Genomic DNA, 14,434 nt, shown 5'->3' with positions numbered 1-14,434 from the left:
CTATGTTTAGCCCCTTGTGGGCAATAAAGAAATAGAATTGTTAGTATCATCACCAGCAGCATTTAACGTCCATTGTCCATGCTGGTATGGATTGGAAGGTTTGACCAGAGCTGGAGAGCTGCACCAGGCTCCAGTCTGATTTGGCATGGTTTCTACAGCTGGATGCCCTTCCTGATGCCAACCATTTTACAGAGTGTGCTGGGTGTTTCTTACACAACACCAGAACAGCACTCTTGTAGGTCAATCCTCTTCACCAGGGGCGGGGAGCAGCCTTAACACTTCTGCTCTGGAATTTTGGCCTTCTTGAGTATGTCCAACAAAAATTCTTAGCAGCATTTCTTCTTGCTCTTTACATTCTGAGTTCAAATCCCACTGAAGTTAATTTTGTCTTTCATCTTTTCAGGGTTGCTGAAATAAAGTGCCAATCAAATACTGGGATCAGTGTAACCAATCTGTCCACTCTCTTCGAAATTACTGGCCTTGAACCCTGCAGTTGACCGGCGTCCTGTTCAGGATGATGTGATCTTGGTCATTTATGTACCATGGAAACCAGGCAGGTGGCTTTATAAGTTTATATAGCTCAAGGAAAACAAGATTGTTGCAAGTGCTTTTATTCATAGTAATTGCCTTATATATGTCTACAAGGTGCATTATATCACTTCTGCACCTTGGGATGCAACTGAAATTAATTGTATAGTTTCCCACCAACAAGGGAGCGATGCAGAATGCGTTGAAATGATTGTTGTGATCAATAAAGTTTCCAGTTCTATATTTAAGAAATGAAGAATTATGTACATTATTTACATTATTTACATTTGACAGATATTTGTCTTCATCTTGTTTGTTGTTAACACGTTTCGGCTGATATACCCTCCAGCCTTCATCAAGTGTCTTCGGAAAATTTTGAACCTGGGTTCTCATTCCTAAGATATTTTTCGATGTTATTATTATTATTATTATTATTCAGGTCACTGCCTGGAATCGAAGTTGGAATCTTGGGGTTAGTAGCCCGCGCTCTTAACCACTACGCTATATGCCCATGGGCATTTCCCCAAGACACCTGATGAAGGCTGGAGGGTGTATCAGCCAAAACGTTGTGTTAACAACAAACAAGATGAGGACAAATATCCATCAAATGTAAATAAAGTTTCCATATATTCCATTTTCCATCTCTATCGTTTCTGTTATATAAATGTATATACACACATGTACATATCCATGTATGTATAGTGTACATCTAAGTTCTTGAATGTGACTCAAAAAGGTTTCTAAAATGTTTTAGTGAACTAAATAAATGAACTTGTTTGTAATAATGAAAATAATTTATGTACAAAACAAGATTCCATAAAACAAATTGTATAAATTGGTAATTAGATTTTTTTTAAATGTTTCTTTTTCTTTTTCACATTTTAGAAATGATTTGGTAACCGATAATGGTGACAATGTTCTATTTCTATAATTTCCTTAGCAATTTAACTGTTTTGATTGATACCAATCCAGGTAAGAATGCCCTTCACTCCATGATACAAACTCCTTATTTTAAAGCGATCTAAATTAAAACTTTCCTTCAGAACTTTAAGTTTTTATGTTTGAAAATAACAGTTATTTTATTCTTTCTAATTTTCAAAATTAATTGAAACAAAGCCCTTAGAGTTCAACAGAAATATGGTAACAAAAGAGTTAATGATAAAACTTTCGACCAAAGATTGGTCCAGGCCATGTGTAATTTAATAGCACCACCTGATAGGAATAGGATTATCTAAATCCTTTTTAAGTCAAGTTTTGTGGTATTATGGTCCATTCAATTAGTGAGCTCTTGTTGAGTGAGTCGTATCCATGTATGGCTGGCTTACTGGTATTCCTTGAAAAAATTTGTCCAGACTCCGTTTAAAGGTGATGGGATCCTTTCCCTCTTTGATCAGTTTTGGGACAATGTTAAACGGGGCAGGGCCTGTTGAGGAAAAGAAAGAAGTGTACCTATATGTTGTGATCAAACTAAAAGAAAAAGATTGCATCAATACATATACAAGCTGCATTGCAGAAGTTTTGAAATTATTTCACAATGGCATTTATTAATTTCTAAGAAACACAAACTCTGATCCTCTTCAGAATAGGATCCCTTGACCCAAAACACTTGTGGCATTCCTGCCGCTTTGTGAAGGTGACCCTTCTCACAAGTTACTTTGATTTCTCCTTCTGCTTGGAAAACAATCAAAAGTTATTTGGAGCAAGGTCTGGATTATTGGAAGGATAAGGGACAATTTTGATGCCCGTCTCTGTCAAGTACTTGGTTACCAACATGGAATTATGGATTGATGTGTTTGTGCTTTGGCCTTTGTTTTATTTATGTCCCTGTGACTTAGCGATTCTGTAAAGGAGACCGACAGAATAAATACTAGTCTGAAAAAAATAATCCATGGATTATTATTATTATTATTATTAAGTCAAAATTAAAAGACAATTGTCATCTTGGGAACAATATTTCAACATCTTGTGTGTCTTCAACAGGTTCAAAAAATTATTATTATTGTTATAATTATTATTATTATTATTATTATTACTATGTAAGGTGGCGAGCTGGCAGAATCGTTAGCATGCCGGAAGAAATGCTTAGCGGTATTTCATCTGCCACTATGTTCTGAGTTCAAATTCCACCGAGGTCGACTTTGACTTTCATCCTTTCAGGGTCAATAAATTAAGTACCAGTTGAGTACTGGGGTCGATGTAATTGACTATCCCCCTCCCCCAAATTTCAGGCCTTGTGCCTAGAGTAGAAAAGGATTATCATTACTATGTATGTATGTATATATATATTTTTTAACTTGTTTCAGTCACTTGACTGCAGCCATGCTGGGGCATGACCTTGAAGGAGTTTAGTCAAACAGGTCAACCCTAGAACTTCATTTTTTAAGCCTAGTACATATTCTATCAGTCTCTATTACAGAATTGCCAAGTTACGGGGACATAAACACTCCAACACCGGTTGTCAAACAATGGGGGAGGGGGACAAACACTGACAAAAAGATGCATAGACATATATATATATATATATATATATATATATATATATATATATATATATATACACGTACACACTACACTCTCGGAGTGGTTGGCGTTAGGAAGGGCATCCAGTTGTAGAAACTCGGCCAGATCAGATTGGAGCCTGGTGCAGCCATCCAGTTTGCCAGTCCTCAGTCAAATCGTCCAACCCATGCTAGCGTGGAAGGAGACGTTAAACGATGATGATGATGATATCTGGTGGTTACCATGTTTCCTCGTAAATTGGTTTTGTATGCAAGCTAACCACAGCGAACCTTTAGCAATACCTGAGTTAACAAGTTGCTAGACTGGTAATTATTCTTGCTTGGTAAATACATACATATATATATATATATATATATATATAAATTTAAATAATAAGGGTGAAAATTGATATTAATTAGATTAATATCAACTTAAACCAGTGGCCTAGCATTTTGAAAACATTGGTGCCTTGTTGTACCACTATTCTATATTTTTATATATGTATATGTGTATATATATATGTATATATATATATATATATATATATACCGGAGTAAGCACATGAAATGTGCAACAAGGTGGAAAAAAGAGTACTCAAATACCAGAGGTAGAGTAATATGCTTTATTTAAAAGCAGCAGAAATATAACAAAAAAACCGTTACTCTGAGTTTTACGTTCCCGTTCATCGGACAGTTTTGTTAGAAATGGAGAAAGGACAACAATGCAATCGAAAGTAATATGAAATTTAAAACACATGGATTCGTTTGATTGGTTGCTTCAAATAACGGCCATGGATTGTTCGTTTCAATTAACGGTCAAGGATGCGTAATGCACAGACCAAATAAATTTAATACAGATTCATCCTATTAAAAAAATATCGGAGAAAACCTTAAATAGAAAAATGGGCTCAAAATACATATTGTAAATAATTAATTATATTCGAATTAACGCATTAAAATCAAATCAATAAAATAAAGTATACGCTGCATTCAAAATAAAATAAAATAAAATTACAATAGCGTGTATGTATACAAGGCTATCCACAACATATATATATCTATATATAAATATATACATCGAAATACACAGCTGCATACGCACAGACAATCTACGTATATAGGCCTATATTTACAAGGCACAGATATATACATAAGTACAAATCTACACACATATATGCACACACGCATATAAGTTTGCGCGTGGAAAACCCATGCACTGGTTACGAAAATTGTATCTTAATCTATGGAGTGGAGGGGTAAAGAGTAACGTATCTATAATAACACTAAATATGGGAAAGGGGGTGGCGGGGGAATGTAGTTGTCATAAAAAAGGAAAAGAAGAAAGAAAGAAAGAGAAAAAAAAAGAAAGATAGCAAAGGAAGAAAAGAAAGGAGAGAAAGGCTGGGGATAGGAAGGAAGAAGTAGAGAGAGAAAATAAGCAAGAACATATAGTAAACGTGCATAAAAATTTAGGTTGCGCATATATCATCATCATCATCATCGTTTAACGTCCGCTTTCCATGCTAGCATGGGTTGGACGATTTGACTGAGGACTGGTGAAACCGGATGGCAACACCAGGCTCCAGTCTAATTTGGCAGAGTTTCTACAGCTGGATGCCCTTCCTAACGCCAACCACTCAGAGGGTGTAGTGGGTGCTTTTACGTGTCACCCGCACGAAAACGGCCACGCTCGAAATGGTGTCTTTTATGTGCCACCAGCACAAGCCAGTCCAGGGGCACTGGCAACGATCTCGCTCGAAAATCCTACGGGAGCCAGTCAGGCGGTACTGGCAACGGCCACGCTCAAAATGGTGCATCTCATGTGCCACCCGCACAAGAACCAGTCCAGGGGCACTGGCAATGATCTTACTTGGCTTGCCGGGTCTTCTCACGCACAGCACATTTCCAAAGGTCTCGGTCAGTAGTCATCGCCTCGGTGAGGCCCAATGTTCGAAGGTCTTGCCTCACCACCTCAGCCCAGGTCTTCCTGGGCCTACCTCTTCCACGGGTTCCCTCAACTGTTAGGGTGTGGCACTTTTTCACGCAGCTATCCTCATCCATTCTCACCACATGTCCATACCAGCGCAATCGTCTCTCTTGCACACCACAACTGATGCTTCTAATGTTCAGCTTTTCTCTCAAGATACTTACACTCTGACGGGTATTCACATTGACATTACACATCCAACGGAGCATACTGGCTTCATTCCTTGCAAGCTTACGTATGTCCTCAACAGTTACAGCCCATGTTTCACTGCCATGTAGCATGGCTGTTCGTACGCATGCGTCATACAGTCTGCCTTTTACTCTGAGTGAGAGTCCCTTTGTCGCCAGCAGGGGTAAGAGCTCTCTAAACTTTGCCCAGGCTATTCTTATTCTAGCAGCTACACTTTCAGCGCACCCACCCCCGCATCACGTATATAGATACATATGTTGATATGTACGCAAATGCGGACTATACTCGAGGATTTAAAGTATATATATATATATATATATATATAGAATAAGAATAGCCTGGGCAAAGTTTAGAGAGCTCTTACCCCTGCTGGCGACAAAGGGACTCTCACTCAGAGTAAAAGGCAGACTGTATGACGCATGCGTACGAACAGCCATGCTACATGGCAGTGAAACATGGGCTGTAACTGCTGAGGACATACGTAAGCTCGCAAGGAATGAAGCCAGTATGCTCCGTTGGATGTGTAATGTCAATGTGAATACCCGTCAGAGTGTAAGTATCTTGAGAGAAAAGCTGAACATTAGAAGCATCAGTTGTGGCGTGCAAGAGAGACGATTGAGCTGGTATGGACATGTGGTGAGAATGGAGGAGGATAGCTGAGTGAAAAAGTGCCACACCCTAACAGTTGAGGGAACCCGTGGAAGAGGTAGGCCCAGGAAGACCTGGGCTGAGGTGGTGAGGCAAGACCTTCGTACATTGGGCCTCACCGAGGCGATGACTACTGACCGAGACCTTTGGAAATGTGCTGTGCGTGAGAAGACCCGGCAAGCCAAGTAAGATCGTTGCCAGTGCCCCTGGACTGGTTCTTGTGCGGGTGGCACATGAGATGCACCATTTTGAGCGTGGCCGTTGCCAGTACCGCCTGACTGGCTCCTGTAGGATTTTCGAACGAGATCGTTGCCAGTGCCCCTGGACTGGCTTGTGCGGGTGGCACATAAAAGACACCATTTCGAGCGTGGCCGTTTTCGTGCGGGTGACACGTAAAAGCACCCACTACACTCTCTGAGTGGTTGGCGATAGGAAGGGCATCCAGCTGTAGAAACTCAGTCAAATCGTCCAACCCATGCTAGCATGGAAAGCGGACGTTAAACGATGATGATGATGATGATGATGATGATGATAAATAAATTAATATATATATATATATATAAAATACATATAAATATATATATACATAAATATAAATGTATAAATTAATATACATATTTATATATATATATATAAATTTATATATAAATAAATATATATCTATATAAGTAAATGGGCGACCAAGTTAGTAGTGGGGGTAGGTGCACTGAAAGTGTAGCTGCTAGAATAAGAATAGCCTGGGCAAAGTTTAGAGAGCTCTTACCCCTGCTGGCGACAAAGGGACTCTCACTCAGAGTAAAAGGCAGACTGTATGACGCATGCGTACGAACAACCATGCTACATGGCAGTGAAACATGGGCTGTAACTGCTGAGGACATACGTAAGCTCGCAAGGAATGAAGCCAGTATGCTCCGTTGGGTGTGTAATGTCAATGTGAATACCCGTCAGAGTGTAAGTATCTTGAGAGAAAAGCTGAACATTAGAAGCATCAGTTGTGGCGTGCAAGAGAGACGATTGCGCTGGTATGGACATGTGGTGAGAATGGATGAGGATAGCTGCATGAAAAAGTGCCACACCCTAACAGTTGAGGGAACCCGTGGAAGAGGTAGGCCCAGGAAGACCTGGGCTGAGGTGGTGAGGCAAGACCTTCGTACATTGGGCCTCACCGAGGCGATGACTACTGACCGAGACCTTTGGAAATGTGCTGTGCGTGAGAAGACCCGGCAAGCCAAGTAAGATCGTTGCCAGTGCCCCTGGACTGGTTCTTGTACGGGTGGCACATGAGATGCACCATTTTGAGCGTGGCCGTTGCCAGTACCGCCTGACTGGCTCCCGTAGGATTTTCGAGCGAGATCGTTGCCAGTGCCCCTGGACTGGCTTGTGCTGGTGGCACATAAAAGACACCATTTCGAGCGTGGCCGTTTTCGTGCGAGTGACACGTAAAAGCACCCACTACACTCTCTGAGTGGTTGGCGTTAGGAAGGGCATCCAGCTGTAGAAACTCTGCCAAATCAGACTGGAGCCTGGTGTTGCCATCCGGTTTCACCAGTCCTCAGTCAAATCGTCCAACCCATGCTAGCATGGAAAGCGGACGTTAAACGACGATGATGATGATGATGATGATATATATATTTGAATATATAAACTCTTAATTGCTCCTGCACAAAACATTGACTGATTGATTGTTTGAGTGAGTGATTAAGTGAGTGAGTGAGAGAGTAACAGAGATAGATAGACAGCTACACGGAGAGATGGTCTTGGCTGAATGGAATTATGGATGGGTGGGTAGACAGACAAATGAATGGATATATAGACAGACTGATAGGCAGACAGGCAGATAGAGAGAGAGAGAGAGAGAGAGCGAGAGATGTTATACCTTATTCTTCATAAGCTGTTTTATTGACAGAACAAGGAAATTCTATGAATCCAGTATCTTAAAATCTTGACATGATGATAATACATGGATGCCATTTTCAGATTCTGTGTGTCAAAAAAAATCCTATTTCACAACCATGTTTTTTTCCAGATACGAGAAAGTTTTTCTTTACTGATTCGTGTTATATTTCCATTTCTAAAATAAAACAGGTTGTTTTCTTTTTGCCTCATTATTACAGCATTTTCACCATAACCACTTCGGCTTACTATCAACGTATCACATTTAGTCAGAATATATTGGTCCATGAAAACCTTACTTAAATTATCACATATTTTATTCAATCCATTACGTATCCGATCCACATGAAATATTTCCCCTGAGTTGTTCGCGATTTGAGAAGCAAATTTATTTGAAGCTATCGCCTGTACCTCTTCTGAGTCTGTTGTCACAAATATTTTGTACTTGCTAGTGTTGTATTTATTTAACAAGTTCCAGACAATCTGAATATTTGACATTGAATTCCTTGGGGAATCTCCTGGAACACTGGGGTTCTGTCCAATTCGAATCTGAGCACACACCAAATGCATATTTGGCTCGGGGATATTGACTTTAAAAAATTTGTCAAACTTTTCCTGAATATGATTATTGAAGCGAAACAATAAATTCATCATTTTAGCAAATAAATTTCCGTATGACATTTGTGATGCCCAAAGAAGTTGTTTTTTATAGTGAGGGTTCTCTATTAAAGCATGAAAATAGATTACATTTGTAGACACATAGAGTACATCTTCAGGGTGACTTCTTTCTAAGTCTGCTGATTGTAAAGAGGAAAGGTACCTTTTGTTGTCAATCAAACGGAGGTGATGGCTTTTTAGGCCCTGCAACTCTTTTGGGTCAATTGTCCAGTTAATTTTGTTTGGTTGAAGATAATTAGTAAATTTACAAGGTTTTGAATTAATGATGCCAAAACGACGACCCATGGCTTGTGACATTAAATATACAGACACTATTCCATGCTGCCTATCTCCCCAACCTCCACACAATATACTATTAACACAGTAATATATAATATATTTAGTTTTGTTGTTTAACTGAACCAATTCCTGTTTCTTCTTGCTTACAGTTTTGTTATTTATATGATGCACTTCATGATTTGGAAATTCCTTAGAATCATTTATAAACGTTTGGTTGTGTTTGATTAATGTTGTCCCTCTATATTGGTTCCAGGCAAACAGTAGAAAGAAGCTGCTGACCACAGCAATGAATCCAAAGACTTGAATCTAGAAATGATAAAAAAAAAATGAAAGTGAAAAAATGACAACTTAGTAATATAATACCATAAACAAATAGGAAATAGTCTTCTATTGCAATTTTTAGTTTTTCAGTTTTTACTAGCTTTATAGGTACAGGCATGGCTGTATGGTTAAGAAGTTTGCTTCCCAACCACAAAGTTTCAGGTTCAGTCCCACTGCATGGCACCTAGGGTAAGGGTCTTCAACTATAGCTTGCTTGTCTTCTATTATATTAATACTATGCATGAGTATGGGTGTATGCATGTCTATGTCTCCTCGTCTTGACAATGTATGGTTATTGTAAATGAATATCCTTCATTTCCAGTGTTGTGTGAAAATCTGTCTGACCATGGGAAGATGCTGAGCTGGCAGAACTGTTAGCATGCCAGACGAAATGCTTAGCGGTATTTAGTCTGTCTTTACACTCTGAGTTCAAATTCTGCCAAGGTTGGCTTTACCATTCATCCTTTCGGGGGCGATAAAATAAATACCAGTCATGTACTGGGGTGATGCATCCAAGTTCCCCCTCCCCTCAGAAAGGCCTGCCCTCTGCCATAATTTGAAACCGATATGTTTGACTATGGCGAAATACTAACAGATAATGGTTGATTACAGGAAAGGCATCCAGTCATAGAAAATCTGCCATAGTAAACTCCATCCAACCAATGCAAACACGGAAAAGTAGTTGTTAAAATTAGACTACAATCAGACATTCTACTATTTATAAGAATACTTATGACCCATTAATGCCAGCACTTTAATTCTAATCGTTCTTGTATGCTAGCTAATTCCCTACTTTGGTTAACAATAATTTGGCCTTACCTTAGTAAAAGATAATGTATTAGACCATATCCAGACATTCTACTACCTAGATCAATATAGTTGGATGATTCCCTACATCGTTAACCATAATTTGTTTACACTTTAGTGATAGATAATCAATGAGACCCTATTCAAACATTCTGACATTTGTAAAAATACATATATGCCATTGATACCTTAAATACAATTAATTCCTATATGCTAATTACACCTAGCCTTACAATTAGTCATTAAACCTACACTAATAAACTTTTTAACCTAGATCAATACAAATGTTTAATTCCCTACCTCGGTTAATAGATAAAATATTAGACTATATTCAGACATTTTGTTATTTGTTGAATACTTTTTTTCCTGTTGACATATAACAATCAAGTTTATTCTATTTAATGGCTGCTCTGTGGTTGAATCTGTGGCACTGGAGACCTCTGCCTCCCAAACCATATCCCTGCTCACAACTATTGGGGCACAGATGCCTGTCGAGAGAGAGAGAGAGAGAGAGAGAGAGAGAAAGACACACACAAACAGACGGACACATTCACACGTACGTACAACATATTGCATAGTCAAATGGAAAACTCAGCCAACATGTCATGGAAAACTGGGTTTTAAAAGTGAATTTAATGTTTTGTACAATAATAAAAAGGAAATGATATCTAAAGGTAAATAAGAATGCATAGAGGTGTCACGGTGTATAATTACTGAGTCATCCAGTCATCAGAAAGTAGCTACTTTTATAATATGTAAAATATACAGCAGCCATTAAATAGAATAAACTGGATTGTTATATGTCAACGGGAAAAAAGTATTCAGCAAATAACAGAATGTCTGAATATAATATATCATATGTCTAAATAAAAATGAGACTGTGTGTCTGTCTGTCTATCTGTGTGTGAATCCCTAAAACTCGAGAACTACGCAGCCAATTTCATTCAAATTTTACACATGCCTTACTTAGGGTTCCAGCACACGGCAACATAATATCTCCTCCACTATTTAAGTATTACGTGTCAATACAAATGTTTAATTCCCTACCTCGGTTAATAGATAAAATATTAGACTATATTCAGACATTCTGTTATTTGTTGAATACTTTTTTCCTGTTGACATATAAGAATCCATTTTATTATAATTAATGGCTGCTCTACATTGGACACTAAACTCCTCTTGCGAAGACTTGTTGAGGCAAGTGAAATCGAACTAAATTTGACGACTGGCACCCGTGCCAACTTCGTCTCCTTCATTGGACACGAAATTCAGCTTGCGAAGACTTATTGTGGCAAGTGAAAGCGAAACCATCATGGCACCTGTGCCCAGCGTCACCTTTCTGGCACTTGTGCCCGTGACATGTGTAAGGATTTTCGAGCGAGATTGTTGCCGGTGCCCCTGGACTGGCTCTTGTGCGGGTGGCACATAAAATACACCATTTTGAGCATGGCCGTTGCCAGTACCGCCTGACTGGCCTTCGTGCGGGTGACACGTAAAAGCACCCACTACACTCTCTGAGTGGTTGGTGTTAGGAAGGGTATCCAGCTGTAGAAACTCTGCCAAATCAGATTGGAGCCTGGTGTTGCCATCTGGTTTCACCAGTCCTTAGTCAAATTGTCCAACCCATGCTAGCATGGAAAGCGGATGTTAAACGATGATGATGATGATGTTGTTACCCTCTGATGACTGGATGATTCAGTAATTCTACACTGTGACATCTCTATGCATTCTTATTTACCTTGAGTTATCATTTCCTTTTTATTACTTTACGAGTCATTAAATTTCATTCAAGTGTGGTAGGTCATACTGTAAAGCAAAAGCTAAAAATGATTCAGCAGAAAAATCCCCATAAACAGGTTATTGGTGACAAGAAATACAAATGAGCCCAGGGCCGTTGTTAAGCCCCTGCAACCCCTGCGGTCGCAAGTGGCCTCCACGGTTGAGAGACCCCTGGTTAAGATCAAACTACATAGATGAGCCATCTATTTACTTAGGTTAAGATGTTAATTGAAAATTTCAAGTCAAACGAGGTAAAAAATACAAGGGTGTCCCGTAAATAGATTTAAAAGAAATGCAAAAAAGTGAATGAAATAGCTTGTCAATGAATTCCCTAGGGAGATAAAAGAAAAACACAAGAAATCCAAAGCAATGAAAATAAGAACAACTTCAAGAGAAAAGACAAGATAAAGAAGCAATGGTGATGGAAGGTGGGGATGTATACTGCAAAAGCTTGGGTTTGAAGGGCCCACAGCTCTACAATAACCTTCCAAAATGCCTGAGAGGCCGGCATGGTGAAGATGCAGGTGTCTTCAAAACAAAATTGCATCTCTTCCTATCAAGGTTTCTTAACGAGACTACCTCACAGCAGAAAACACAGATGAAGGTAGCAGCATCAAACTTGTTCTTTCACCAAAGACTGCATATCAGAGGAGGTTTCAGTCAATGGTGTAAGAAAGCCAATGCAGGCTGCAACTAGTTAAAGAGTATATATGTATGTATTTGTATATATATATATATGTGTGTTTGTGTGCATATATTTACATGTATCTATATACACACACATATACATACATACATGTCATTTTTGTATCTGGTTTGCAAGATTCTTTATGTGAATTTGTGTGTTGAAACAAATTTTGATGTGTCTCGGGAGAGTCATTGTGCCAATATGACTAACACACACACCAGTTCAGTTCCACTCAGTTGATTAAATATCCAATTAACTGATTGATTAATTTGTTATGTAAGGTGGCAAGCTGGCAGAAACATTATTTCGTCTGTCTTTTACGTTCTGAGATCAAATTCCATCGAGGCCAACTTTGCCTTTCATCCTTTCGGGGGTCGATCTAATTGACTGGGCTCCCGCCCCCCCCCCCACAATTTTGGGCCTTGTGCCATGAGTGGAAACGAATTTGTTATGTTTTTGTTTGTCAAAGCTGTTTCGTTGCTATTCGCAAACTTTTCAATGATTATTGATTATTGATTATTGAAAAAGTTGCAAGTAGCACTCAAAAGCTATGACAGACTAAAACAAAACAAATGAAATAATCAATTTGTTAGTTGACTAGTAATAAAGGTGTAGAATAAACCAGTGTGTGCCAATTATATTGATATAATGACTCAATACACACAACATCATCATCATCATCGTTTAACGTCCGCTTTCCATGCTAGCATGGGTTGGACGATTTGACTGAGGACTGGTGAAACCGGATGGCATATATATATATATATATATATATATATATATATATATATATATATATATATATATATATATATATATATATATATATATATATATAATCTAAATAAGACAAAGGAATACTTTAACACATCTTTAAAAATCAGTTACAATTGTACCAGCTCTGCTTGCAGCACCAGTTCATGCAAAATATTTGTGGTTTTAGACATTAGAGTGGTACTACATCAGACTTGCATCAAAGGTGCACTCTTATATTGTGCATCTTCCAGAGTTCTTTCATTCGAACATTCTTTCCCATAAACTGAGTGTATGTTCCGAGTCGCTTCGGCTGCAGAGTTTCTTTTTTCTGTACTCATAAAGCATTATGTGCCTCAAATGCTCTTTGGATACTTTGGAAATGTGCTGTGTGTGAGAAGACCCGGCAAGCCAAGTAAGATCGTTGCCAGTGTCCCTGGACTGGCTCTTGTGCGGGTGGCACATGAGATGCACCATTTTGAGCGTGGCCGTTGCCAGTACCGCCTGACTGGCTCCTGTAGGATTTTCGAGTGAGATCGTTGCCAGTGCCCCTGGACTGGCTTGTGCGGGTGGCACATAAAAGACACCATCATCATCGTTTAACATCCGCTTTCCATGCTAGCATGGGTTGGACGATTTGACTGAGGACTGGTGAAACCGGATGGCAACACCAGGCTCCAATCTAATTTGGCAGAGTTTCTACAGCTGGATGCCCTTCCTAACGCCAACCACTCAGAGAGTGTAGTGGGTGCTTTTATGTGTCACGCGCACGAAATATATATATATATATATATATATATATATATATATATATATATATATATACGCGCTCCGAAGCGACTCAAAACATACACTCAGTTTATGGGAAAGATCTTGCAGAAGATGGTTTGCAAAATTCAGAAGTGGAGATTTCAGCCTTGAAGATGAAGAATGAACAGGACGTCCAGTTGAGTTTGATGATAAGCTCCTTGAGGCATTGCTTGAAGAAAATCCTGCATTATCAGTTGAAGAATTGGCAATAAAGCTTAGTTCAAACCAATCAACTGTTCATCGTCATCTTCAACAACTTGGAACGGTTCCTAAAATTGGAAAATGGGTGCCTCACGAATTGTCTGAAAGCAACCGCAAATCCTGAGTTGACATCTGCTCTTCTCTCCATTCTCGTGAACTCATTTCAGCCTTTTTGGATAGACTTGTGACTGGTGATGAATAATAGATCTTCTATCAAAATGTTAAGCGTCGTAAACAATGGCTTGGTAAAGGGAAAAAAGCTCAACCACAACCGAGAAGGGAACTTCATGGGGAAAAGGTTCTTCTCTCTATCTGGTGGGATTGCAAAGGAGTAACTCACTTTGAATTGTTACCACCTCATGCAACAGTCAATGC

At 39.0% G+C, this 14,434-nt stretch overlaps 2 protein-coding genes across 8 annotated transcripts in view; one reads left to right on the top strand and one right to left on the bottom strand.

Moving 5' to 3' along the window:
• Positions 1-14,434, top strand: part of LOC106869054 (uncharacterized) — a 74,009-nt gene that overhangs the window by 8,355 nt on the left and 51,220 nt on the right. For all 3 annotated transcript variants that reach the window (XM_089340021.1, XM_089340020.1, XM_089340022.1), the window contains exons 2-3: positions 404-553; positions 1,414-1,500. The gene's annotated coding sequence lies outside the window, so the exon portion shown is untranslated. The remainder of the gene's footprint in view (positions 1-403; positions 554-1,413; positions 1,501-14,434) is intronic.
• Positions 1,360-14,434, bottom strand: part of LOC106869055 (uncharacterized) — a 46,881-nt gene continuing 33,806 nt past the window's right edge. For 2 of the 5 annotated variants that reach the window (XM_089340017.1, XM_089340018.1), the window contains exon 2: positions 6,373-9,006. In XM_089340017.1, coding sequence (XP_089196143.1) covers positions 7,855-9,006 — 1,152 coding nt within the window. In that variant the 3' untranslated portion in view covers positions 6,373-7,854. Of the gene's footprint in view, positions 1,952-6,372; positions 9,007-10,128; positions 10,246-14,434 lie in introns of those variants that run through there. The other 3 variants (XR_016238035.1, XR_016238036.1, XM_089340016.1) reach the window with 3 other exon arrangements.

The sequence above is a fragment of the Octopus bimaculoides genome, chromosome 23 (assembly GCF_046866305.1).
Source record: "Octopus bimaculoides isolate indiv1 chromosome 23, ASM4686630v1, whole genome shotgun sequence".
NCBI classification, from domain to species: Eukaryota; Metazoa; Mollusca; class Cephalopoda; order Octopoda; family Octopodidae; genus Octopus; species Octopus bimaculoides.
Note: the sequence above shows the minus strand (reverse complement) of the source record. Positions and strands in the feature narration are given on the sequence as shown.